The 26,557-nt window shown below is 46.4% G+C and overlaps 2 protein-coding genes across 7 annotated transcripts in view; one reads left to right on the top strand and one right to left on the bottom strand.

Moving 5' to 3' along the window:
- Positions 1 to 26,557, bottom strand: part of LOC118514083 — a 72,994-nt gene that overhangs the window by 21,220 nt on the left and 25,217 nt on the right. The gene's annotated exons all lie outside the window — the stretch shown is intronic.
- On the top strand, positions 99 to 26,522 carry LOC118514076. Of its 3 annotated transcripts, none has more exons than XM_036060604.1 (6): positions 99 to 1,447; positions 3,497 to 3,564; positions 3,629 to 5,770; positions 5,854 to 6,217; positions 21,849 to 23,018; positions 23,076 to 26,522. In XM_036060604.1, exons 3-6 carry the CDS (start codon positions 5,763 to 5,765, stop codon positions 25,062 to 25,064), a joined length of 3,531 nt encoding a protein of 1,176 aa, XP_035916497.1. In that variant the 5' UTR covers positions 99 to 1,447; positions 3,497 to 3,564; positions 3,629 to 5,762; the 3' UTR covers positions 25,065 to 26,522. The 3 variants fall into 3 exon arrangements, with proteins under 3 accessions (XP_035916497.1, XP_035916495.1, XP_035916496.1); XM_036060603.1 differs by lacking the exon at positions 99 to 1,447 and adding an exon at positions 3,168 to 3,361; XM_036060602.1 differs by having other exon boundaries at positions 3,497 to 5,770.

Genomic DNA, 26,557 nt, shown 5'->3' with positions numbered 1-26,557 from the left:
CACTGCCAAGCTTCGTACCCTCTCGGACGGGTTTCAAGGAGATTTTTCTTTTGCTCACAGTCTACCACACCGCGCGCGCGAAGGAAGGAACCGTCGCGCACATAAACTGAAAGAATTTGGCACCGCGCAGCACACTCGGGTGGGTGCTGAGTTTTCGATTCGATGTCCTTTAGGACGGATCGGCCGGTGGCGGCCGAAGGAAAAATTCGCAACCAGTAGATCTCGCGCGCTCGCTTGTACATACGGGAAACTAATGAGTGTGTGTATGTGTGTGTGGCTGAGTGTCGGTGTGTATGTTGCCGTGTACTTGAACAGTGATAAAGCGCGAGAAAATTGTACAATTGTGCGTGTGTACATCATCCTTGGCGAACGCGTTCTACGGAATGCGCCACATAAAAAAGCCCTCCCACTACTGCCAGGTTGCCAAAGAAAGTATTGCTTCTGGAGAGGTCCGAATGAGAGGAGCCAATGTTTTTGGTCTTTTTTTGCTATATAGCTCTCTCCTTTATCCTTGGTAAGCAGGGCTGGCCTGCCTTTTTTATTACACTTTGCTTTCTTCCGAATCTTCCCCACCTTTTTTCCTTCGACGAAGGAACCATCATTAGGAAGCGCACCACTACACAAGCGTCCCAACACTTTCACGACTGCTTTTTTTCCTCCTCCCGGTTATGTATCCTTTTTTACGTGGTTCGGTTTTTTTACATACAGCGAATCTCTTGCGCTGACTCAGGCCTTCTTGAGCGGGAGCCAGCTTCCTCGCGGGTAAGAAAAGAGGAAGAAACCGGAATTCGCATCCTTTCTTAGCCCTGCGCGTCTTCGTTTACTTTCGGCCTCTGCCGAATGGTGGGTGTATTGGCGAGTTTTTTTTTTTTCTTCTTAATGTAGCGCCCGTCGTCGTAACCTTTCTTCGCTATACATTATTATTTTGCTTTCGCCGAAAAACGAGAACAAGACATTTTGCGGAATCCTTCGCTATTCATTCCGTGACGCAACACCGTGGCCAGCGGATCAAGTGCTCGCCGATTACTTTACACAACGGGCAAAGCAATGAGAAAATATAAGCAGAGCTTAACATATTCAAAATTTTTGAGGAAACATAAACTTTGATCGGACGTTCTTGATCGGATGATCTTGTGCAACATAAACTGTGTGCGTGTGCGTGTGTGGAGTGAACTTGCAAATTAAAAATATACGTGAGAAAGGATATTTTTACGTGACCTAACAAAGTAGATGTTTAAAAAATGTGTAACAAGTTTTATGAAATTTATAGTAGTGACTTCAATCAATATTAGTGAAATTCTGTGCAAACCTTTTCGAGTTGTGAAGTAAAAAAGAATTGTTATAATATTTTCCCAGTTCTAACCATGATCGCCGCGCTACAATTGCGCTAAATTTTAAAAAGAACATTCGTGAAGTGGTGAACATCAACCGGATAATAGAAATTAAGGTAATTTTTGTGTAATATAATTCGACTATTTCCACCTTAGCTTATGCACAATTTCGAGTGAAAGTTTGGCAATAAAGTAGACTCTTTTCTACGCTATTACCAGGAGACTTTATCGACCTATTGATAGATTGAAAAGTAACTGGTTTAAAATTTCTAAAACTCCCAAAAGTGAATAAATTTAATGCTCTGAAACAGCACTAGAAGCAACCACAGCGAGAGTCACACATTTAACTTAATTTTGTTATTAGCTACTAAACAAACGGTTTAATACGATAAAAAATAAATGAACACAAACAAATCCATTTTTTACATTTGATCTAAACATCACAATACACACACATCGACACAATCGCCCGTGTGCATGTATGATGCATATCGTATGGGGATTAGATGATAGGTAAAGTGCATATTTAAAGCTAGCGACGCACTTTCAAACACCAAACTGTGCTTTGTTGTGTGCTTAGTTCATTTTTCCATTTCCATCCTGCAAAACCCCAACTGACAACAACCACCGGCCGATCTGCATCGATGCTACTGGCACTGGGACGAGGGAAAGCGAGCGAAGTTGCTGAGTGTTGCATTTTGGTGCACCACACTTGTGTTGTGTTGATTTGTAATGGTAGACAGGAAATGAATAGAAGTGAAAGGATTGCGTTCACCAATGCCTAATGTTATTGCCAATGGCGCTTATATTTGCCCCATGCATTAGCTAAAACGCCCTTACCTAAACTAACTCGATTGCGGTGCAAATGAAATTTATTAGAATGAAGGATGCTAGCAGCAATCGTTGAAATTTAGAATCGTTTCAAAACTCAGAATGTGCTGTTTAAATACTTCAAATATCATCCAATGACTTTTAAGCATTTTTCACATTTTTAACAATGCATAGAAATAAAAGCAATGAAAGAAGATAGAACAAATAAAACCCAATAGAAGAACTAGATAAAATGGAAAAGAGAAAAAAGAAAAGCAACTTAGAACGAGAACAGGAGAGAGGGCCTGTGTATATGTGTGTGTGTGCGAAAATCCAAAAAAAAATCTTATCCCGAGTTAGAATCCCCTTTGCATATCAACCAAGGATACGGAGGTCATCGGGCGTTCTCCACCACCACCTTGCATGTAGTGCCGATGCAACTGCGCTCAATGTATATGTTTATGTATACATAGATGCACACCAACACCAAACCCATAGTGCACGACAGAAATGCATAAAAGAAAATGAGGATGAGATCGATGTGCCAGGAAAGTGAGAGACGAAAACAGAAAAGGAGAGAGCGATACAAAAAGAGTGTGCAATAATGAGTGCAAAATGAGGAGAAATAGCGCAAAAAAACACCAACGCACGCACGTTTTCCTCTCAACGCGTGCATTCGGCGACGCATCGGTGCATCGTGGCAATAAATTTCGAAGATGCACACACAACCATCAGATGCATCGCCAATCTCGCCAATGTGCGTACGCACCCACACTGCCATGTCGCTACATTGCGTTTGCAGAGCAGGTGGAGAGAGAGAGGGGAGGGGGGGGGGGTTGAAAGGGGGTTGGGAAGCGCCAGGCATTCGAACGGAAAGAATGCAAGTGCAACCGCGGCGGTGCAGGATGCAGCGATTGCAGCCGTCGAGGCACGAGTCGGAGGAGCTGATCCTTCGTTCACGCCTTTTGCTTTTTGCAAATCTATTTTTTCTCCGCCAGTGCCGCCACGACTTTTTGCTGTCCGCTGCTTGCTGGGACAGCGGTGGCGTGCTTGTGGCGTAGCTGACAGCAGCGTCAGTGCACAATTACTAGCGACATGGATTGGACCGGAGCAGCGTCAAGACCAGCAGTCGCAGGGATGTGAACAGTGGCACGAGGCCCTCCGGTCCGTCCTGTTCTGGACCTGGCGTGTTTGTGTGCTGATGCAAGTTGGTCTTTGCCGTGAGTTTTTTTTTGAATTTATATCCTTTAGTTCACTGAAGTTAGTTAGAAAAGTTGTTTTTTTTTTCTAATTTTAGGCAATAATTTATTTATTTTTTAACTCTAAGAGAACATTTTTTTTTTACATTTTAACAGATATCTCCAGACTAGAGAGCACTCACACAACGATAGAGCAACTACGACTACTCAACATTTCGTTCAAGGTAATCAAACCGTTCGTCGAGCCATAATAACACGATATCAAAAACAACCCCGTCTCTTCACAAGGCCGCCTTCGCACTGTACCAATCCATCCTGATAGCAAATATCGAAATTCACACTCCCCAAACGTATCGAACGGCACGAGAAGAGTTGAACGGTTTGGTGAGCCATCGAAATTGAAATACGCAATACATGTGCACACATATCCACATCGTTTCGAATCAGCTGCTGCTGCTTCTGATCTTGCCTCTGGAAATCTTGTCACTTTGCCAAGGACGAGCCGCAAAGGAGTACCCGACCCGACAGAAGCGACGAACAAGATTATATACATTCGGGCAAATACACTCACTCAACGCACCCGGCCCAGCCCAACCGAACCCAAACCCATGGTTCAGAAGTTAATGAAAATCAAAGTATAGCGGAGAACTTGTATCGGAAGAACGGATACGGCCACAACGGAAGACCGCCACGTTCTCTTCATCGTGCCGTCATTTACGCTTCTGCCGAAAGGAGCCGAGAGGACGATCTCACACTATTGCACAAACTACTACGACTAACACTAACACTACCACTGTTTCTACCACCACTATCATCGCTGGCATGAGCACCATGACGACAGGAGCAAGACTCTGCTGATGGAGATAATAAGCACGAAGCAGCGAGAAATTTTGCATCAGTTTCGCAGTCGCAAAGGTACGGCGTTTGAGATGGTCGTCTCGAGGAAACTAAGCCACCAGCCCTAGACGGAGGAATTACGGAGCGTTCGGTACGGTGTGCGTAGCGACGATGGAGTTCGAATATGTAACCGCATCATGCTGGGACCGGTGCGAACGTAGGAAAAGTCTTCGCAAGCCAAAGCAGTAACAGTGAGGATGCCGCGATCGGATTCGTGAGTTGATATGATCTAGCAACAACAAAAAGGCTAAAGTGCAGATAAAAGTCAAATGTGCAGTGCGCGGTAATCAAAAGTTCCATATCGTAAGTGTAAGAAAGAAGCAAGTGATACGAGAGAATGTGACATGAGCAGCAACACCAGCAGCAATGGCAAGTGGAAAAGTAAGCGACCGAGTTCAAGAGCATTGCTGAGTTTCTGAGGTCCTTAGCAAAACATCTGCCCGCGTACTTGAATGCTCGGGCAACGTCTAGTCGTGAATAAGCGAAACACAAAGTAATCAAAAAGAAGTACATCCTAACACCTCACTCGTATTAAGGAGAATGTTTTTAGTGCTAGCCTAGGGTAACCAAAATGAAGTGCAATACCAAATACCACTACCAATAATTAGCTAAATTTCACCATTACGTTCGACAAATGAAAGTGTGATCAGAATTTGTTACAAAAAAGGCGAGGCAAAACGAACGGTGGTTTGTGCGAAGAAAAGGTAACGGCCTGCTAAGAAAAAGGAGTCCCCGTTAGTGAAGGAACGAGCCAGCGATAGAGATGGTAGAGCGAGAACGATTTTTCCCTTCAGCACGGCAAGGAAGAAACGCACCATTTTCTTGCGCAGCATTTTGATCTTTGCAAGAAAATCTTCGCCTTCATCTCGACTGCGCGCCCTCGACGACCCGGGGCAGCAGGAGTTGAGATGCAAATTGTTCGACTACAACACAACCGGTCCTGTAGACTACGGTACCACTACAAACGCAGCCAGGAACGGCACTCGGTACACACACCACCGCGAGCCCGATTCTTCCAAGAATGCTTTGAATGTGCGGGAGCATTACTGCGAGATGTTTTAACGCGGCCGATATTATTTCGTTAACCAGCAGAGTTTTATATTTGTTGACCTCCTGATAGTCTGTTTCCGGATAATATACGGCTTTCTGGCTAGTATTCCTGTATCGCGGCAGAGTAAATCAAATGCCCAGCGAAATGGTGTGAAAAAACTGAGCAATACACTAAAAGAACCGTGCAAAAAGCTATACCACAAGCGAACCAAGCTTCGTGCTGTCTTATGCCAAGACAAACTGGGAAAACTCACTCACACACACGAACTCGTTGCTAAAGGCGTGCATCCTTTCCTTCTGAGAAACCGCCTGAGAAAGTATGAAAGCGGACCGCCGGAACATCAGCAAGTTCTTTCCGAATAATCGATAACGACACAAAAAAACAGGAAACACCGTACTACGTTTCCTTTAATATTTCCTTGCGAAAAGAAAAAACAAACAACCAGCGTGCAACGAATAGACATAAAGCAACACAATGAAAGAGTAAGTAGCAACGTCGAAATCTTCGGAATTTTTCCATTTTATAATCTCTTTACTTTCTGTTTCCCAAATTCCCAAATCCTCAGAGCCTCAATGATCGATGCATTCGATACAGCGGATTTTAATCCAGAACTGATCCTGTCCAGCGTGTTTCTGGACCACGGACTAGACTTTGTTACCAATATTGACGATCTGGGCGACAATATCATAGCGGCCGATCTGCTTCAGCAGTTGGGCAGTTCGGTGTTCTACACCGAAACGCCTCTCGCAACGAACATCAACAACGGTGCTGGACTCTGTGCCACCGGTACGCAGCAACATGCCCAAAACCAACAACAACAGCAGCAGCAACAACAACAACAACAACCACAACAACAACATCATCAGCAGCAGATTTTATCGCAACCACCCGCGCTACTATCGGCGAGAGCGCGTATGGCAATTGGTGAGGTGAGTACAAAAAAGGCCATTTTTAAATTGATTTCAAAAATCTTCATACAAATGTTCAACCACTGCTGCTACCAACGTGAAGTGACGTGACTTACTGGGCGTCTCCATCAAGGGGTGATTCTACTGGTAGCTGGTTGCTTATTTTTATTTTCTCGGAGTTTCTATTTTTTCACTCAAAATATACGACCCGATACGAACCAAAAAAAAAAAGAGCCATGTTTCGTGCTAGCTGATTCGATTCAGCTTGAAGGCAATAAAAAAAATCGAGCAAGGGAACTGTTCTTCGCTGCCTTGTTGTGTGTATCGTGCGCCAAGCGAACTTCTTTTTATATCCTTTTCTGTCAACGTCGCTGATACGCTGATGGTACGCGCGTGTGTAATTTTTTGCTCCTTCGTTTTGCCATTCGCACTCTAGCAGCTAGGATTGGCGGAGATTGTTGGCTGTGGGCGATGTTTTATTTTTGTCACTCTTTGCAAGCCACACGCGATGGAACTCTGCTCTGATTGGAAGATACACTTCTTTCGGTATAAACTATCACAAAAAACAGCTCTTCAAACTGAAAAAAACCGAAAGCCATTTGAAATAAATATCTTAAGTTTGCTTTCTTTACAGTCTTTTTCGTCCCCATGTTACGAGGCTTGATTTTAATCGTACTCCAAATTCTACAAGGGGAAGTAAAGGTTGATTTCTTTTCTTCCATATGAAGAGCTCCACGTGATTCTCCCCATCACCATCCTATATTCCTCCTTTGCGCGACTACAACTACACCTAACATAAACCCACACACACACACACACACCGACGCACCAATACAGCAAACGCAATGCAACGATCGTATATAGAAAAGTAACAAAACCAACCAACCTCTATGCACGAAACCAGCCCGAACCGTTCCGTCCGGAACCGGAAAATAATGAGAGCCAGCCTGCCGCACCAGCAACCCGGGGCCGAGAACACTTTGGCAAGAGCTTAGATCACGGCGGAAGATTCCCGCTTCAGTTTGCAAGTCTGCAAGTGTGCGTGTGTGTGCGTGTCCACGGGTCTCACATCTCACACACCGAACACAGCACGCCAGCACTGCAAAGCGATAACACCGAATACATAATGAACGCTGGTGCAACAACAAAAGTGCAATGGCGCTGACGTGTGCGATGCACACTAACATGCACACTTGCCGCCCGCAACCGGTTCCGGTGCGTAGGATGTAAAAGTGCGTGCGGAGCAAGTGCATGTGCATCATCCCCGTGTCGTCATTGTCAACGCTCTTTTATGTGTTTTCTCCTGGAGATTTGAAATTTGCTCACTCTCCTGTCTCATTTGCTCACTGTCGATAATGTTTTGCCCTATTGCCATCTCTGCCGGCGGTATGTTCTCTCTTTTGTCCGCCTACAGTCGAGCCTGCTAGTTGCGTGTGTGTGTGTGTAGGTGAGGCTTTGAAGCAAAGGACGAAGAAGCAAGCGTCAAAAGGGAAACAGGTGAAGATGATTTTTCAACCCGCTTTGACCGACCTCCTGGACGGGCAGGCAGCTAACAGCCAGCCCCCGACATATTTCGAAGGGCCCGTATGGGTGGAATGGGTGGGCCAATGATTATGTTGTAAGTGCATTGCATTTGCACGCACTCGACGCATATACTCGGTGCATTTACGTTCCACCTTGTCCACCCCGAGCAACGAATTTCAGCGTGATTCGAAGCTCACAAGCCCATACGGTGGTACACATTATGTGCGTAAATGTCCCTATTCGTGAGGGATCAAAACCCTCGTGCCGTCGTCATCTTCGTCACAGGGCGGTTCGCAGAGCTCCGACGCCCAAGGTGAACCCCCGGCTCCTCGGTGGACTCTTCCTGCGAATACATTTTTGATGCAATTTTTGCCCTGCATTCCCTCGAATCCTTTCTCGAATCTGAACCTTTTCCAGTCACGTTTCCGCGTCATAGTTGGGGGATTTAGTCTGAAGTCTTCGCTTCGTTTTAATCCTGAACACATACATATCGTTGTGATTACGATTACGATTCGTGGAAGAGATCAATTAGAATGGAAATTAGTTTTATTTTTGCGGAAAGCTCAACAGTAGTTGTTATTTTGAAGGGAAAATATACAAACTCCATAATACATCTTAACGCTCACACATTTGTCGATTAGACTGAAGCGCATACAGCAGAAAAGTAAAAATCAAACATGTGTGTGAGCAGAAAAGAAAATCGCTCGATTTACAAGCTGAAGAAATTGGTGGACGGCTGGGCGAGGTGGCACGCAATAAATTAAATATGCGTACGCAAGTAAAAGTGTGTGTATGATTGTGCAGGCACATACCCATTCCAATACTTATGTCCCTGTGTCGCCGTCATACAAGGGGGATGAACTTAATTTATTGAAAATATACCAACATGGTTGCAACGAAGATGCATTTAGCCAACGTCAGAACTTAAACCAGTGCAAGGGAAAACTGGGAAAAGTGGTAAAAATAAGAGCAACTTCGTCCAGCAAAGGGTTGATGTTTTACTCCACTGTCTTTGGAAGGATGTTGGAAATGGGGAAACTCACTTGACGCGTTTTCCATCATGCAGTAATGCACGGGACATGTTTTTCATGCATGGCATGTAAGGAACTCATGATATAATTGAAACCAAAGGTTAGAAAAGCGACTAAAAGTTGATTTTTCATGGGGTAACTTAACCCTGGAACAGGTTTATTCTGGAATTAAGTTACACATACAAAACATTGCTGCAATTAAACAACCAATTATGAAGTTCACAATCATGAAATGGACACCATTAATCTAATCAACCCTGTCTGCAGACAGTTTCGGTGTGTACGTGTCGCTAAGCTAAGGTCAATTCCCACAAAAAATTTCGCGGAAAAACGGCTCCAAAAAGATGTATGGACACATAAGCGCAGCTTAGTTGTTCATTATCAACGCTTCACAATTAAACTCGCGACCCCGTACGTACACGGTCGTCAACAGCTCAGCTCGCCCGAAAAGCAGGTCCCTCTTATTCGTTGTGCGAGGCGGCGTACGTTACGAGTTACACAATTGACTGGTCGCGCGCGAAAAAAGGAGGAATGAAAACATAATTTGATAAAATATTATTTCATAGAAAAATTTTGCAGCGAAAAAAAAGTATCTGCTTTCAGACACCATCTCAGCTATCCAATGTTTACCAAACAAATAATATAAATGTAAAAATCGTGCTATCTTTAAGGTGGGGCCACAGCCAAAGGACCGGTATGTCCAAATGCGGATGGAAATCTGCTCCGATGCGACCAGGGACAGCAACACGTACCAGAGCGGAAAATAAATTTTAAAATATATTTTCCGCAAGAAAGCACATGATAGACTTCTGCTAGTAAGCAGAAAACGAACACACGACCAGTCGCACAAACACATGCGCACATACGCACACAGAAACATTCTACTCATTCCGTTTGCTATCGAATTATATTTGTCTGGTCCTTTTAAAAGGCACGATAGCACTTCCTAACAGCATCACATCTCTCGAGCCCTACTTATGACACGCTTGCCTTGGTTCCTCATACACATGAAAACAGTCTGTTCGACACGAAGAGAGTGAAGTATGCGGTTGAAAAAAATGGACCGTGGAAATGGGCAAAAAAAATCCACCTTTTTTATCGCCATTCCCGGTTGCGCTTTACCATCTCAACGTTGGAATTTTCTGGGTGGGGTTTGATTGGACGAAATTAATTCTATATTTCAACATAAAAACGGCCAAAAAATCCATATAAAAGTTTTTATTGAAATTAAAGGATTTGCCGAAAGATCCAGACTCTCCCAGAGTTCCCAACCTTCGTGGACGGTACAGAGCCGGGACGGAAAAAAAAACTCATTCATACAGTCATCTGTTTAAAAAAACGGAAGATACACACCATAAAACTGGTCCGTTTAGATGGATTTACCATTCTCGGGTGATGTGTTTCCTGCTTTCAGCAACGGTTCCGAACCGTACGCGAAGGACACAGATCACTCCAACGTATTTGCCCACGTGCGGCAAGGTACACGCCCCGTGTGCCGTGTACTGCTCGCATGTTGTTTCACATAATTTTTATTCAATTTTCTGTATGTTTTTATGAATCTTTTAATTTTACAGAATTAATTGAATTTGCACCAGTCACCAGCGACGGACTGGAAGGAATGGACCAACTGTCGTAGGGACCGTGAAGTTGTACACGTACGATATCCTTTTTGTTTTTCTTCACGCTGCGTTCCATTAGGGGTCGAATTTTTCCACACCGTCGTGGAATTTCTCGAGCGTTTATTTGCCATAAATGGTAGAACGAGTTCATTCGCGTAATAAAGACATGTGAATCTCGACGAACTAAAACATTGCAGAAGGACATCCTTGTGGAATGTGACTGTGGAGACATTTTATTATCATGCGGCTTGAACCTGCCTCGTTACGATGCAAGCCTGCCAGTGCGAACATACTGTTTGCTTATTCTTTCCATCTTTTATTATCCTCGTAGTTGTAAGGTCGATACGGTACTCATGGAGAATCGATGTGGAAGACAAAAAAGCATGTCTGAATAACAGATCGATATTAAAGCCGAACGCAAACTAAATGAGGTATCGTTTCATGTAGCAAACGTTTGATGGTTCTGCCGGACGAAGGGACTGATCAGAATCTGAAGCATCGTATGCCAACTTTCACTATCTTGCTGAGCGGCTAGCCTTGAACAATTTGGGCTGTATAAAGTGTATCAGCTTTTTCTTCCCTCGTACATCTTCTCAGCCTTTCCATTAGCCTCCGATATAGAGATTTGAGTTTTCATGGAACGGATTTAAGGGTTATGTGACCACAGGTACATTAAGTGAGATTGCTTTGGCTAAGACCGAGCATTAAGGTCAATCAAACGCACACATACAAAGCAGGACATCATAGGGCGATACTCACTCCTATGATGCTGTCCGTTCGAGATGAGTATGGTATTACTTTCACCATGCTTTAAATCATCTTGCTGGACGACGCTGAGTTTAAAAGGATATTTTTTTCCACCAATGGCTAATCAATAACTCTGCAGCTTGTTTGCTAAAGGTTTTGGAAGCTAAAGATCTGATAAAATGTGCTTGCAGTGCTCTCATACAATCCGAAATTCAAGATATTCAAACCAATCATTGATTCCTCACTTTATGGTATCCTCTCAGAAGAAAGAAGAAAATAGTGGTTGTAACTGTTCCACCACTGGTGTATGACTTCCTTGACCTAATTTGCAGCATGACTCATTATGGAGCGCGCCAATTAACTGCCAATGATGCCAAATTTTCAGTCATTGCAGTCACCACCCCAGTGTTCAATAGCTACAAGCATATTTTCACACTAGGGTTGCCACCAACCAAACCAACAAAACGGTCATCACTGGCACACTGAACACATGAATAGTAAAATTCGTAACCGCCCGCCCACACGTGGGAACGCGCCGGAGTATAAGCCCTTGCGTGTGGGATGGATCGCCAACGACGGGAGTTTCCCTTCTGCACGTGCATTTCAATTGCCCAAAAACGACAACGGAAGCAAAGGTAAAAGTCATCCGTCTGGCATTTACAGACGAGCTGCTGCCGTTGCCGGAACGAATCGAAATTGCTACTAAGGACTCGAGCTCCCCATGTGGTGTCCGCAGCGTCATCAACATCACTCAAACCCCTGGTGTCGCGAGTGCAGCTTGTGCATCGTTGCGGCAGGCCGAATTGCAGGAACAAAACAAAACTGCCGAAAAACATAACCCCCAATCCGTGGTCCTCGAAGGAAGAAAGAACTGCAAGGCAAACGCGCAATATGAAGCCAGCTTTCACTTGACTGCGAGACCATGTGCCCACGTGCACCGTTCGCGTACGGTTCGCGCTAAATTTGGACCACCTCAGAAAGCGACCCAGGTTTGCTCGATATGACTTCCTGCTGCCTTGGCGTTACCGACTGCCGTTTGTGCCACGAGACCCATAAGAACGGGCTCGTGCTCGCGATTGGCGTGCTGGAGTACTTTCTCTTGATTTTCTCTTCTTGTCACGACGGTAGGCGGTGGAACGCGACGTGCGCCATCCGCGACACATTCGTCGGTGTCTTTTCCGGTGGCGTAGCATTTGGCAAGCAGGCCAACACACAGCGCCCACGGCTTGTGCTGTCTGGAAAAGTGTGTCACCGATCAACCACTTCCCGCGTGTGGTTTGCTGTTGCGTCGAATGTTCTCGACGGCCCGTCAGCTGAAGGGTCGGCCCGGAATGGACGGTGCACAAAGGGTGCGGTAGGTTGCAGCCGTAGGTTAATCCTTTTACCAAATTTTCCCATCGAACTCTCCCCAAAATTGCAACAAGTAAAGCGTGTCTGTGCGAAACCCCATACTGGTGGATGCAGAGACGTTTTTTTTCAACTTTGTTTACAGTCGTTTTTTGTAGCCTGTTAATTGCATTGTTACGGTACACTTCCGGCACCGAGGTAGGTAGGGCATATGCGAAGCAGAATGCACAACGCACATGGTCACGCCACACGTTCCGGAGGATGGCTGGCTGGGCCGGACTGTTACATTGTCGGCAAACGGAAGAGGAGCCATAGTGTAATTTAATTGATCTCCCCCATATGGAGGCGGGTCAATTTCGTTAACGGCTTTCTTTCTTTGGGCGATTGTCAATAGCCGCTATCTGATTAAATCTTTCCACCTGTCAAGTTTACGAATTGCTGTGCTGTGTGTTTGGAGTTGCGAATAATGATACGAATGCGAGTGAATGGTGTTTGGTTTTGTTTGTACCTGCATCACGTCAGCAAATCTATGATGATTTCTTTTATTGCAGTTAAACTGAACACCTTTTGCTTATTAACTTTATCTCTTCATATATGAAACACTTCACCACACAATCCAGTCGGTAGCAAAATGAATACTCTTCTCGCACCTCGTACCTCGCTCTGTTTTACACTGTTTTATATCTCACAGGACTTTCCCCGTTTTTCCCGTTCGGCAAATGTAACAGATTTACGCGACGAATGGCACACACCTTCACACCTTTTTGTTTTCAGTCTCATCCCATCGACCAGGCGAAAGCCTCAGAACAAAAACAGTCCCAAATCCGGAAGGGCCCGCAAAGGCAACGGCGAAGAGTGTAAAGAGAATGAAATTAACTCATTCAAAGCCATAAAATAAACCACCGGGTTTTGGGGAGCAAAGCGATGAATGCAAAGAAAAATACCCAAAAAAAAAGACACTCCAACGTTGCTTCTGCGATAAGTCGGGTCTATTGGTTCGCCCAACCTTGCTTTACACAGAAGCGGAACGACACCAGGGCCAGGACGGTAAAAAATGAAATTAACTAAAAGCGTAAAAATACTGGCCAAGGATAAAGTACCATTCCGAGCGGATGTAGCTAAACTCAACCATCCGCAGGCAGGATGGGGTTCTGCGGACAAGATGAGTCTGGGGGATTTTTCTTTACCGGTCGGAAAGGGGCCCTTATTTTCCATACGGTTTATTTTCGCTGTCTTTCTGTGCTGCGCCATGTAGATCAAATTTTCATCATAATTTTTCGGTAATTCAAGTTAGCTTTGGCGAATTCTTTAAATTTGCTACATCGAGCCAGATATTTGAGGTTATGTGCCAATGCTCATTTTATCAGCGTCGTTGGTAAACTACACTGGACTATAACCCATCCGAGGGCGTTTAGGGTTTAAACGGAAGGGACATCCAGAGGTATCCTTTCTTCTCTCGAACCACATTTTTCTCCATTTTGTCCCAGTCCCAAGCCATACATCACAGAATCACAACAGTGCGGTAAGCATGATGGCTTAAGAGCTGCTAATGATTGTACTCGTTGTTCTCTCGCGCAGCCCACAGTCCACATCCATTTTTTATTCAGGCAAAAAATGTTTTACACCGAATAAAGAACTTAATGGATAGTAAAGTACGGTTAAAGCAATTTCGTTACCATTGTACTAAAAAGGACGTCCTTTGCTTCGAGGCCTGGGCATCTTTAAAGGGTTTCTATGAGAAGGTTTTTTGAATAATTAATTTTAAATCCCTTGCGCTGAGTTTAATAGTCTTCCAGTTTTAATGTGTCTTATTTCTTACAATGCTGCACAATATTTAATCTAAATTATTATCCCTAACGACTCTGTAACTGGTTAGATTGAAGTTTTTCTTGAGCTATTAGAAGTTGGTCAATTTGACATATTACAACAATATTTTTATACAATTTTTTAATGATTTGAAAAGATATCCAAGCCAAGCTCACGTGGCTTAAGATCCACATGAAGTGTACTTTGAATTGAAAATGAAGGAAGAAGGCGTACCCGACCACCGAATCTGATATTTTCACACAGTTTTATTTTCTTTGCCCATTCCTTCTAAGCCTATCGTAAAAATCTGCCTTTCGCATCCTCACGGGACAAAGTGGCCTGTGCTCGTGAACCACCATTCTGTTATGCGTCCACGTGTCAATACGTTTTCCCCTAAGTTTATTCGAAAGCCAGAAAATCTCGTCCTCGCCAGTAGTTTCGGTTCTGTTTCTCTTTCTCGCAGTTCGCGTTTGCAGTGCTTGCTAGCCTGTTCCCCGTGATACAATCGCTACTGCCGAACGTGCACCATTATCTGCATTTCTCCCTAGCACTACATCGTCCCATCCAGGAATGCTACTGCTGCCCCGGGGAAATAGTCAGAAAAACTCTAGCAAGACCAGCCCCTTTTATTTCGCGTCCGTTGCCAGCGGATTCAGCGACTCTCGTTTCCCTTTCGGTTTCGGATCACTTCCCTGCACGGTACGCGTATGTATGGCGGGCCGCCTATCGTCATTGGACCTGCGGCAGGCCTCTCGTGTGCGTCGGACTTTTTAAATAGGAAAAACTAAAACTATAACACACCTCAATCTGGTGTGCCGAACCCTAAGCACCGATGGAGGATGCGCCAACATTGCCCACGACATTTGAAGTATGAGTGTAACGAAAAACTATCGAGCGAACGGATAAAAAAAACCCAACATGCAGCCATACACGCAACTACGCAACGCACCACGCCACTCACACACTTTTTGTGCAGTCAAATCCGTGCGAGAACGGATCGTCGGCTGGCGAAAAAAGACTTCTCCACCAGCCAGCCAGCAAATCATCCGGCCCGATGTTAGAGTGAGTGAAATAAAAAGAGGCCCAGAGAAATGGAGGCTGCTGATGCGGGCCCGGCCCGTGTCGAAGCCTTTTTCCCGGGTGTATTTTCTAGTTCGCAGCACCACACTAACACAATAGAACCGCGGCCGAACATAATCCACCGCTGGTGCGTGTGTGTGCGTGGCAAATAAAAACAAAAAAAGAAAAATACACACACACACGCGTGCACGCAGCCTCGCCAGTGACTTAGCGGGCTGCAATTGCATCTGCATCTGCACACTCATGTGCAATTGCCACCCAGGACACCACCGCGAGCCTTTCGTTGGGTTTTTATCCACCCACCGCACGGGCCTGCTGGGAAATGTTGTTTTCATGGTGCAGCATCGTGCAGCAGTGGTGCAGCGATGGCCGGAGATGGCACAGCTCACATCTCCGCCACCAACCAGCCAGCCAGCCAGCCAGACCCCAGCACTCGCCCAATCAATGCATCGGAAAAAAGATGGCTGATGGAAAAATCGACAGCCTTCTGCAAGCAAGACCGGCGCAGGCTGTTCCTTCGGGCTCGACCCCCCCCCCCCTCCTCCCCCTCCGTCTCTCATTCCCCCACACCCCACCCCAAACCCTCTTCGCAGTCCATTAATGGTGGGTCGGGAAAAACATGTCTACATTTTTCCCGTCACGCCGTGTGCGCCAGCGCGCAGTCAACGAGTCCCGATGTCCCGGTGCTGTTTTTTTGTTTTCGTTTGGTTTGGTTCAAACTCCTGCCCTAGTACTCCCAAGTGGTTTTCACCAATCGTGTGTCGGTGCATCGGGGGCTCGCTGGCAATGCATTCGCAGCAGCACTATGTTTAGACCGAATGCATGTTGCACTTGCCTTGCACACGGTGATGCTGTGCACTAGCGTGGAGCGTGGCGGTTTACGCGCTTCCGCTTCCTTGTCCTGTGCGCGACTACGTCTCGCAAATATAAAACGAGAAGAAAAATCAATTATTGTACATTTTTGGCCCTATGGCGACGATCGATGCCGGCTGGGTTCGGGAGAGGGATCGCTTCCAGTTCGCAACAGTATATGGTTGTTTAGAAATTATGGTTTTCCCTACTTCATAATCAAACCACAGGCGTAATGAAGCATGCTCTCTAATTAGAGTATGTAAAAAGTCTCTTTATTAAATAACTACGGCAAAGCTCATTTTGTTCAAATGGATATTTATTCCGGCATTTTGAAATATTCTACATTCAAACAAAATGGATAAGGGCCTTCATCAAACATCATAATACTGAAACTCTAATTCTAACTGGTTGATGACGGTAACCAATTTTGCTGCAAGTGGTTGCTCCGTATTCCATACCAAATCCTCCATCGACACATTACAAAACCACCGATTCTGATCGGAAGATTTGGGATGCCACTCCAAACGTCCCACTCCCTAGGAAAGCCCCACAAATAGAAAATTGAAAACGTGTGATATGGGTTTAAATCGGACAAAGCGAAGCACAAAAACAAAACTACACACCAAGCTATTCGCTATTCATCTTCAACTTCTCGTCTTCTAATTTTTAAATTTCCTCATCCTCCGTGGATTCCTCTTTCCTTTTTTGCTAAGAGAGGGCCTCGTCGTCGTTGAGAAGCAGATGGATGGTGTCTGATTTTAATTTCGCCTGCGTCCCATACTTCTTCATGCCATTCTCTAGCAGCATTTTCAGCAGCAGTACAAAACAGACAATGCTAATGCTCTCCGAAAGACATCGGCCAAACCACACACACACACATACACAGATACAAACAAGAAATTTTGGTGTTAGTTGACCGATGGCACGGACCGGATTTTCCGGTGTAACGGGATAGCGACCCGAGCGCAAGGGTGTAAGAAAGTAGCGGCGCGTTCGCCGTTACCATTCACTGTGGCAGAAGAATCGCAAAAGAATCCTTTTTCCAGCACAGACACAATCGCACTCGATCTGACACACTCCCCGGGCACCGAGGGTGAGCGTTACGAGGGTTACCGTCTCGTTATTTTAATTTCAACAGAAACTAGTTTCCCTAGCTGCCATTTTCTACACGCGATACCAGGCGAACTCATTGCCAAAAACATTCCTCGAATCCTTGCAGTGTGTGGCTTTTGGAAGCAGTTTCCTCACGGCCCACCCTTCGCACTTCCGTACCCCGGGGGCCCGTTGAACGGACGGCAAAGGGATGAAAACCCCGGCCGAACCGTACAACCGGCACGGGATAGAGGAGCATTTTCAAGCAAACTAACCCCGCGCGGCTAAATCCTTCCTCCTTTGGCACAACAATTCCAATGCGAAAGGTTGTAATGAAAAACTGGACACCGGACATCGGCAAAGTTGACCGATCATCGAAATACTGGTACAGGGGTGGGGTGGGTCAAAAAGGAAAAGGAAAATGGTTTTGAAAAAAAAACTATTTGAATTCATTATTCAGTCCCTTTTCCATTCAAATTTTCTATCGTGCTAGAAAGGGCTTTTCATATTAGAATCTGGTTTTCAGGCGTTATAGTCATCTGCCGCGGCAATTAAAGTACCATAAAATGAAAATAAAAGTTTCAATCGATTGATGTAACAGATTATTGGTGACTAATTTACGAAACTGTTTGCCTTTCATCAGTATCAAAGTGCGAATTTTCTTCACGATTTTCCATTCGTTTTTCGGGGAAAGTTTTCGCGCTTTGAGGGCAACCAGTCGAGATGGAAAGCTGCTCTCCTGTGACTGACTCTTTCAAATTGCGGAAAACTTTGCTACGCTTTTCCTAGAACTTCCACAGCACCGTAGCGTACTTCGCCACGCCTAAGCTAGTGAGGCACAGGACCGCGTTCGAAAAATTCATCAAACTTTTCAACGAGTTTTAATTATGTTTCAACGCAAACGGCGAAAGCAACCCGCTCTGGCACGAAAGCTCGGCGGAGTTGCTAATAAAGGCAATGCGAAGCAAATTTTAATGCATAATGCTTTGCTCTTGGAATTCGTGAAGTTTCGTGTGATGTGGTGCTACAGTTAAGGGACAGGTGTAATTATCTTGTTGGGGAACCTTTGGGGCATACACTTGAGTCAAAAAGAGTTCCGCACATAATTAACGTCACGAATGCGAGTGGATGCAGTGTGGAGCAAATCTTAGTCGAGGTGCGCTGTGCAGCGCAGTGGAAGTGGTCACACGATAATCTAATATTCATCAGCCACAAGATTAGATTGTCCACAAGCGAGCCATCATCATCATTTCGCTAGCTACACAGTCTGTTAAGTAAGGTTGCTTTGAATGTTTGATTTCTTCTATACTCGACCAAGCCACAAAGAGAACCACTGTAAAATGCGCCTGTAAATTCATTGTTTTTCCCGAACCCAATACACGCAGACACTAGCGCTTGATTAATTCGTTAAGTTAACACCATTTCAATTACCGAAGCGGTGGTACACAAAAACACACCCCAATACTTTTCAATTAGTGGCGCAAAACGTCATTGAATTAATCGCTCTTCACACTTCATAATCACTTTAGCTGGAGATTTTGCGTATTGGTTTTTATTTTCCCGGTTTTTTCGTTCGTTTTTTTTTCGCCCACCCGCGGTTCTTTCCGGTACGGCGGTCCACTAACTTTCCGGTATCATCGCGAACAAAACGAATAAACACACACACACACACACACACACACTTTTCACATGTCAGCAATGGTTGCAAAAAAAAAGAAATGAGAAAGGAAAACAAATAATAAAACGTGCAAACAGCTAAATACCATCTCGCCAAAGCTATCAACTGCCTACGGTCCGATTCGGTCCCCATCCATCCCTTTTTCCCATATTTAGCAACCTTGCCAGCGCCGCCGGTGTGTGTGTATTTTACTTTTTAAGTGGCCCAAATTGTGAGTAAATCGCACCAAAAAAGGAAAAACCAAACGAAAAAACAAACAGTCCAACGCGAAAAATCATCCGCCAGCCAGGGATGGCAGAAGTCCACCAATTGGTGTGCGGTGGGTTGTGATTTCAATGCTAATTGAATATCTCCCGCGTGTGCCGTATCCCCGTGGCTGTAGTTTTCTTCTTTTTTTATTGCCCATTGGTTTTTTTCACCGTTTAGCACCTCGCTTACAAATCCGGAAATCGGTCAAATTAAAACACCTCGCGAAAGAAGCGCGCCCGAAAGGGTGGACGAGCCAAAAACAAAGGTACAATAAAAGCGTGTATCAACAGCATTGAGAGGAGCATTGTGTTCCACTTTTTGGGGATGAGAGAGACAGAAAAACAAGCCAAAACAAATGCTGCTGTACAAAAAGGCAACACATCAAATGGCACGGGCGTGCTGGAGGACCACCGGCCGCTCGTTCGTCACCTTCATTGCGTCCATTAGCTGTAGGAATGTGGCGCAAAAAACATCATCAAAAGGACACAGGACGGTGATTGTGGCGGATTCTGGCGACTAGGACCTGCCAGTGGGAGAAAAACAGGACAGAAGAATAGAACGGGACAAGCCATGTAACGGAAGACCCGACTGCGGTGTATTTGCCCAATCTCCCCAGTGACCGGTTGGCCACGTGCCATTTCTGTGGAGAAAAGAAACAACACACCAAGCTGCCAGCCAGGACAGGAAGTGAACAAAAAATGAACTCCGCTGAATTGAGCATATTTGATGGTTACGTTTTTTCCTGTCCTCGTTCCTGTCCGGACTACCTTGCCCGACCCGTTGAACCAAACCACCTACCCCTACCAAGCGTCCAATATCGTTCGGCCGCTGGAGCGCATGCAACAAGTGAAGCGTTCCCCCAAAATTGTCGGTTTTTTTTTCGACTGCACTGCAAAACACACTTTTAGCAGATGCTAATTTTGGCAACTCTGTTTTTGGCCATGTGTACGCTTGTTTGGATGGTGACCGACCCCGACCGTCATCATCATCTCCGTAGCGGTGGTAATGACCAATCACCCCCCGAAACGGTGCCCACATTGGAGAGAGTGAGTCAGGCTCTGGTTTTACACGTTTCCCATGATGATGATGCTGTTGGTGGTTCAGCAGAAAAAAAAGACACGCAAATGCCCAAATAAAAATACATCCCGGCTCACCACAAGAAGGGCAGCAGCAGCCACGCCGACCACCAACAAGTGGAGCGGGATAATTGTTTAACTCTTCCTTTTTTTTCTTGTTTTGGCTGGCGAAACGCCACGGTTTTTTGCCACGGTACGACGGTGGCAATATAAATCGGTCGGTCGGGCGTTTTAACGTGAAACTCCACGCGAACGTCAAGGATGACCGATCCATCGAACCCACAGAGCTCCCTATCGGACCAGGGGAGATGATGATTGCTTTTTTTCCGGGGGTGTTTTTGCAGAGATTTCTTTTTTGTGGGAAGCTTTTTTTGTGTCAATTTTTTTATTCTCTTTCGTCACCTCCCTAAGTGGTCCTGCGAACTCCCATCCTGCAGGCAGGCAAACAGTTGTCAGTAAACGCCAGGACGCCGTCCCCTCGGTTGGTTGGTTGGTTGGCTCAGCAATCCCCTGCAGGGCGTTAATCCAGCCAAGGGGAGGACTGTGAATCGCTGGTGGATTCTGCTTTACGGTGACTTTCGCCGGTATTCATCGTTGGCACCGTGTCTTGATCGTTGGCACCGGCAAAGGACAGCTACTAAATGCCGTCACAGCACCGTCGAGCAATATAATGGGAAGTTGATTATTCTTTTTTGCCACCGTTCATCTTCCATTGCCCGTCGACTGACCGGAAGCTGGGAACTTGCTGGGAACGCTGCTCATCCCTGTTGATTCGTCGGTTCTGCTTTGCTTTGTCCTGATTGCGACTGAACAACCTGTTAACGTCTAGTGTGGCGAACGGTTGTTACACAAGAGGACCTTCGAATGGGCGGAGGGAGGAAAAAAAAAACAAGGAAAACCCCATAAAACGATTTCCATTTTCACACATTTGCTGTGTTTCACTTCGATTGACCTCGAACGGTGGAAATTCGATGCTGTGTGTGCCACTCGTTATCCTCCTTTTCCGCGCTCTTTGTGGGAAAGGATAACTGGGATGCACCACAAACGAGATAAAGTGCAGCAAACAAGGATGAACGATGAAGAATGGTTTGATTGACTGTAACAACATTTAAAGGTTGTTAACGGCGCTTTTTTATCATTTCATTTTTATGCATTCATGGTTTTATGACTCTTTTTTTTAGTGCTTCGATTTAAATTCAATGTTGAACGTTGCATACATTCGGTCGTGTAACTTACACGTGGGGGGGTTGAGAATTTTCCCTTTCCAAATAAATCGCTTTCACCTACAGACTGGAAGATCGTTTGTCACGACTGTACACCGTAGCGTGAACAGTGTCAAGATGGAATCGATTCACAACATACACACTCACTCGCAAACCTTTCCTTTTTCTTTTCTATTCCCATTGCTCGAGCACTGGCTGCAAAGCAATCAACCGATCGAACGATCTGTCGGCATGATCCGTTACACTTGAATTTCCACTGCTCAACCGTTGCCAGTCATGCCCAATTGAAGTTTGACGCTTTTATCTTCTCCCTCCGGCTCGTTTACAGAAACCCACCGACGAGATGCGCTACGACACGACGTTCGGAAGTGATTATGCAAAGCCTCAGCTTGTGCCGGCTGTGCCACTTACAATGCCGATGGCGCAACAAATGCAACAGCAACAACCACAGCAAACAACATCAATGGCTACGCAGCAGCAGCAGCAACAGCAGCAGTCGTGCAAATGTGAATTCTGCGAGTATCTGCAAGCGAATCGGATATCTCTCACCGGCGATCACTCGTTTCAGTGCGAATTCTGCGGCGAAGGCTTCTCGAATCAGACCAGCTTCAACCGACATCGCTGTGGTGGGATGGACATACAGATATACCGGTGTGAAACCTGCCGGCAAGAGTATGGCAGCTCCAGAGCCGTCTCCAACATCGGTAACTGTGAGCCCAGAGATAAATGTGATATCTGTAATCGAACCATCGTACAGTCGTTGCCAGAGGAGCAGGCGGCTTATGGTCCCTCCTCGATGGTAGCGGGCAGTTCTGCGATAACTCCACAAACCACACCCGCGTCCATGTCGGATGGAACGATCGACGGGACGATTTCGATGCTGGTCACCTCTCCCGAAGTGTCAAACGAAAGCGTCAGTGATCTGAGCGCTAATGTGCGGTCGATAGTGAACAGTCCCATCGAACAGCACGATCTAAGCAGCATCGATCCATTCGGGTCGGACAGTGAGTGTTTGGGGCAGTTCTTTGCAACGGAGGCAACGTCCACCTCACCCTGTACGGCTAGCACTACCGGTAGCATACAGTGCACACCAATGCCGACGAGTGCCAACATCGGAAGCCTTCTTCCGACCACTGCGCTTCACCAACCAGAGTCCGCGAAAACGTACTTTGTGCTGGGGAACGTGGATCAATTGCAACAGTTCCATGCAGCAGCGGCAGCAGCAGCAGCAGCAACATCAGCCGTGCAGCAGCAACCCAGCAACAATCTTCCAACGGTCACCAACAATAGCTTCCATCCGCTTCATCTGCCACCGCCGGGACCAGGGCCTCATCAGCAGCAGCAGCAACAGCTACCTTTCTCACTGCAGAACGTGGCGCCGGTCACCGCCGGGTCACATCTGCCCAGTGAGCACGAGGTCACTAGTCTGCAGCAGTACGATCAGTACGATGATGAGGACTACTCGTCCATGTCCGAAGATGAAGCTATTGTTCCAATAGTAAATATATTGAGCTCGCGTTTGCGACAGTTGCTAATTGGTGTCTTTCAATTACAGGAACCCTATGCCAAATCGCCCAACCAGGACCACGCCAAGACGGAGCTCCCGATACAGGAGACAATCGTCGACACTAGCACCGGCGGCAGCAGCACTGTCATCCCGCTCCAGCAGTTCGGTTGTGGCGGATTGCCAAGGGATGATGCTGCTCTCGGTCGCGCGCTGATGACGCACGGCGTTGCACAGCACATGCACGTTCAACCACAATCACAGCCACAGCCACAACATCACCACCCGTCTAATCTAGCACAAACCAAGACACACCTGGATGACGATGAGGAAGGAAAATGTGATTCGTCATCTCCATCGCTCGGCATATTTGTCGGTGGTTCCACCGGAATGGCGAATGGCGAAGACAAAGGGACGCAGAAACCCCAATCCTCCCTTGCCAACGGTTCCAACCTGGAACGGCCCTACAAGTGTCACATCTGCGAACGTTCGTACCGGAATCAGAAGAACCTGAAGTCACATCTGAAGGTACACGAGGGCATCCGCGCGTATCAATGTGAAATTTGTGGTAAGAATTTCTCCGGCTCCAGCTACCTGGTGATCCACCGACGGCGCCACACGGGTGAGCGGCCATTCAAATGTGTCACGTGCGGGAAGGCGTTCGTTGATTCGCGAGCACTAGCCGTGCACGCGCGTTTGCATAGCGGCGAACGGCTCAAGTGCGAAAAGTGTGAGAAAACTTTCTCCAGCGTGAGTGCCCTCACGGTGCACAACCGGCTGCACACCGGCATCCATCCCTACAAATGTGAACTGTGTGGCAAAACCTTTCCACAGTACAACAACCTGAAACACCACATGAAAAAACACGAGCAACCGAATGCCGCGGAAAATCGATCGCCCGTTAGCACTCCGCCGACCTGTGGCCCAGCGATGTCCAACGGAGTCAGCACCACGAGCGGTTCCGGCCTCGCTTCGGGACGGTTGGGTCCGACGCTGCCGGCCGACGCGAACCCGAACGGAGCGGCACATATGGTGGCCAGCTCGACTACCGGGCCTCCGTTCGAGTACAAATGTCACATCTGCAGCAAACTGTACAAATCCGCCGACGACCTGCAGGAGCACCTCGGCCAGCACAGCAAGGATCGACCGAATCAGTGCGAGTTCTGCTCGAAGGTGTTTCCGCGCTCGTCGCACCTCATCATCCACCGACGGCGACACACGGGCGAGCGACCCTTCAAGTGCAAATACTGTGACAAAGCGTTCGTCGACTCGCGAGCCCTGTCCGTCCACACGCGTCTGCACACGGGCGAACGGGTAAAGTGCGAGATCTGCGAGAAAACGTTCGCCAGCTCCAGCGGGCTCATAGTGCACCGGCGCATACACACCGGCGTGCATCCGTACAAGTGCGACTACTGCGAAAAATCGTTCGCCCAATCGACGGCACTCAAGTACCACCTGAAGAAGCACGATACGGCCCTGCTGCCCACGACGACCACGCCGGAAAGTGCCGAGTCACGGCTTTCCACGCTACCACAGCACGGTGCGGCCGATCTAGGTCAGTGTCCACCGTTCGGAGACGACTCGACGGCGAACGGGAACGATCGGTACAAGTGCACCGTGTGCAGCAAGGTGTTCCGATCCTCCGAGTACCTGGTGCGTCACCGACGAACGCACAGCGGCGAGCGGCCGTACCAGTGCGAGATTTGCGGCAAAAACTTCTCCACCATGAGCTACCTTGTGATCCACCGGCGTCGGCACACGTCCGAGCGACCGTACAAGTGTACGTCCTGCGAGAAGGCCTTCGTCGATTCGCGTGCCCTGCAGGAGCACGCCCGGCTACACACTGGCGATCGTGTGCGGTGCGAGATCTGCCAAAAAACCTACTCCAGCGTAAGCAATCTGATCGTCCACCGACGCATCCACAGCGGAATCCATCCGTTCGAGTGCGACAGCTGTGGCAAATCGTTTGCCCAAAAAAATGCCCTCAAGTACCACCTCAAGAAACACAACAAGCAGGATCAAACAGAGCCGATGGGCTAGTTCATTGGTTCGTGCCGGAGGATTAGCAGAGACTTCTCTATCGAAAACAGCTATTATTTTCCGTTTGCACCTCTTTTCATACGTACGGAAATGTTGGACACCTCAGCGTCCACAGTCTTACTTATTTTACGCAATATTTCTTACAGCAGCATCTTGTGATGCCATTTGCATGTCCACAGAGTGCATGAGTGAATTCGATGTACAACCGAAACCATTTACACACAACACACAACCACATACACTACTTCTTCCACATTTAAATAATAGTCACTCAACAATACCATTCAATCATTCCTCTCAGTCAGCGGGTTCTGGTGACGTTCGAGACGAACGGTGTTGTGCTGGTAGTTCAAATTGTCTTTCCCCGAAAAACCGTCATCCAGCTTCGGACGGGATCGGGTTACAACGAAATTCTCGTGTTTAGGTTAAAGCATTACATGAACAAATTACAGGTTCGGAATCGAAATTGATACTTTGTGATCTCAACTATTTTTTGGTAAAGGAAAGCCTCTGTTAGGCTACTCTAAATCACTATCACACACATCCGGATTGGAGCGTTCACCAGACCGCATCACATAACAAGCATCAATAGCCATAAGCCAGCTACAACTTCAATACAGAATATATAAATATAGAACAGATTCATTGTAATGTAATAGTACCGTGTGCAAATAACTCCAGTTTGTAACCCCAACCCTTCACACACACACACACAAACACACATACAACCACCAATCATCAACATGTTCATCATAAACCAGTTTGCCACCCCATTTGAACCAACCCAATACTATAATAGTGTACCAATAGGTTATGCATACAGCATAAAACGGACCCCGCCACAGACCATAAACACCAGCATCAGTGAAATGTATTTCAACTCCGTAAGCAAACCAAATCAATCGATCCGGATCGATCCACGCAATAGAGCTCAAAGTTCGTCTCACGCCATGTCTCTGAGTAGGTGCCCTGTACAAGATCGATAGGCGAAAATTGAACAGTATTATTTTATTCTTTGAAACAAACGAAAATGAGAAAACCAAACCAACTAAAAAACAACCCCAAAGTGACACAACACGACGACTGCAATTTGGCGCAAGGCAGTAGTTACAGCGTTGGACGCAAGACGCGCAAACGAAACCCCAAAAGAATAACGAAGAAAAAATCAGGAGTTTTGTACAGAAAACAGAAACGAAGGTGAATAGAAAAATTGAGACTTGATTCAAAGGATAATGCGAAGAGAAAGGAAAACAAAGGATTTTTTAACGAAACAAAAGCTGATGTGCAACAATCGAAGGTCAACGATCGATCGAGTTTATGTTGATAGTTTCCGATGGAGTCAGCAGGACGACAGCGGTCGTACACGCAGGGGTTTCCCTTCACGAAGCAAGTCCACCAAAGGAACTGTGTAGCAAAACAGTATGGAATACAATAAAAAAAACCCAAAACAAAATGCAACTAAACAACTGTTATGCTTTACTTTACATGATTGT

Source organism: Anopheles stephensi, chromosome 3 (assembly GCF_013141755.1).
Source record: "Anopheles stephensi strain Indian chromosome 3, UCI_ANSTEP_V1.0, whole genome shotgun sequence".
Taxonomy (NCBI): domain Eukaryota; kingdom Metazoa; phylum Arthropoda; class Insecta; order Diptera; family Culicidae; genus Anopheles; species Anopheles stephensi.
This window is presented reverse-complemented; position numbering and strand designations above follow the sequence as displayed.

What these genes read in the sequence shown, in the direction of transcription:
- LOC118514076 (XM_036060604.1), top strand. An exon ending in CGCGTATGGCAATTGGTGAG is followed by an intron (nt 6,218 to 21,848) that starts GTGAGTACAAAA and finishes GCTCGTTTACAG; the next exon opens with AAACCCACCGACGAGATGCG. An exon ending in ATGAAGCTATTGTTCCAATA is followed by an intron (nt 23,019 to 23,075) that starts GTAAATATATTG and finishes TTTCAATTACAG; the next exon opens with GAACCCTATGCCAAATCGCC.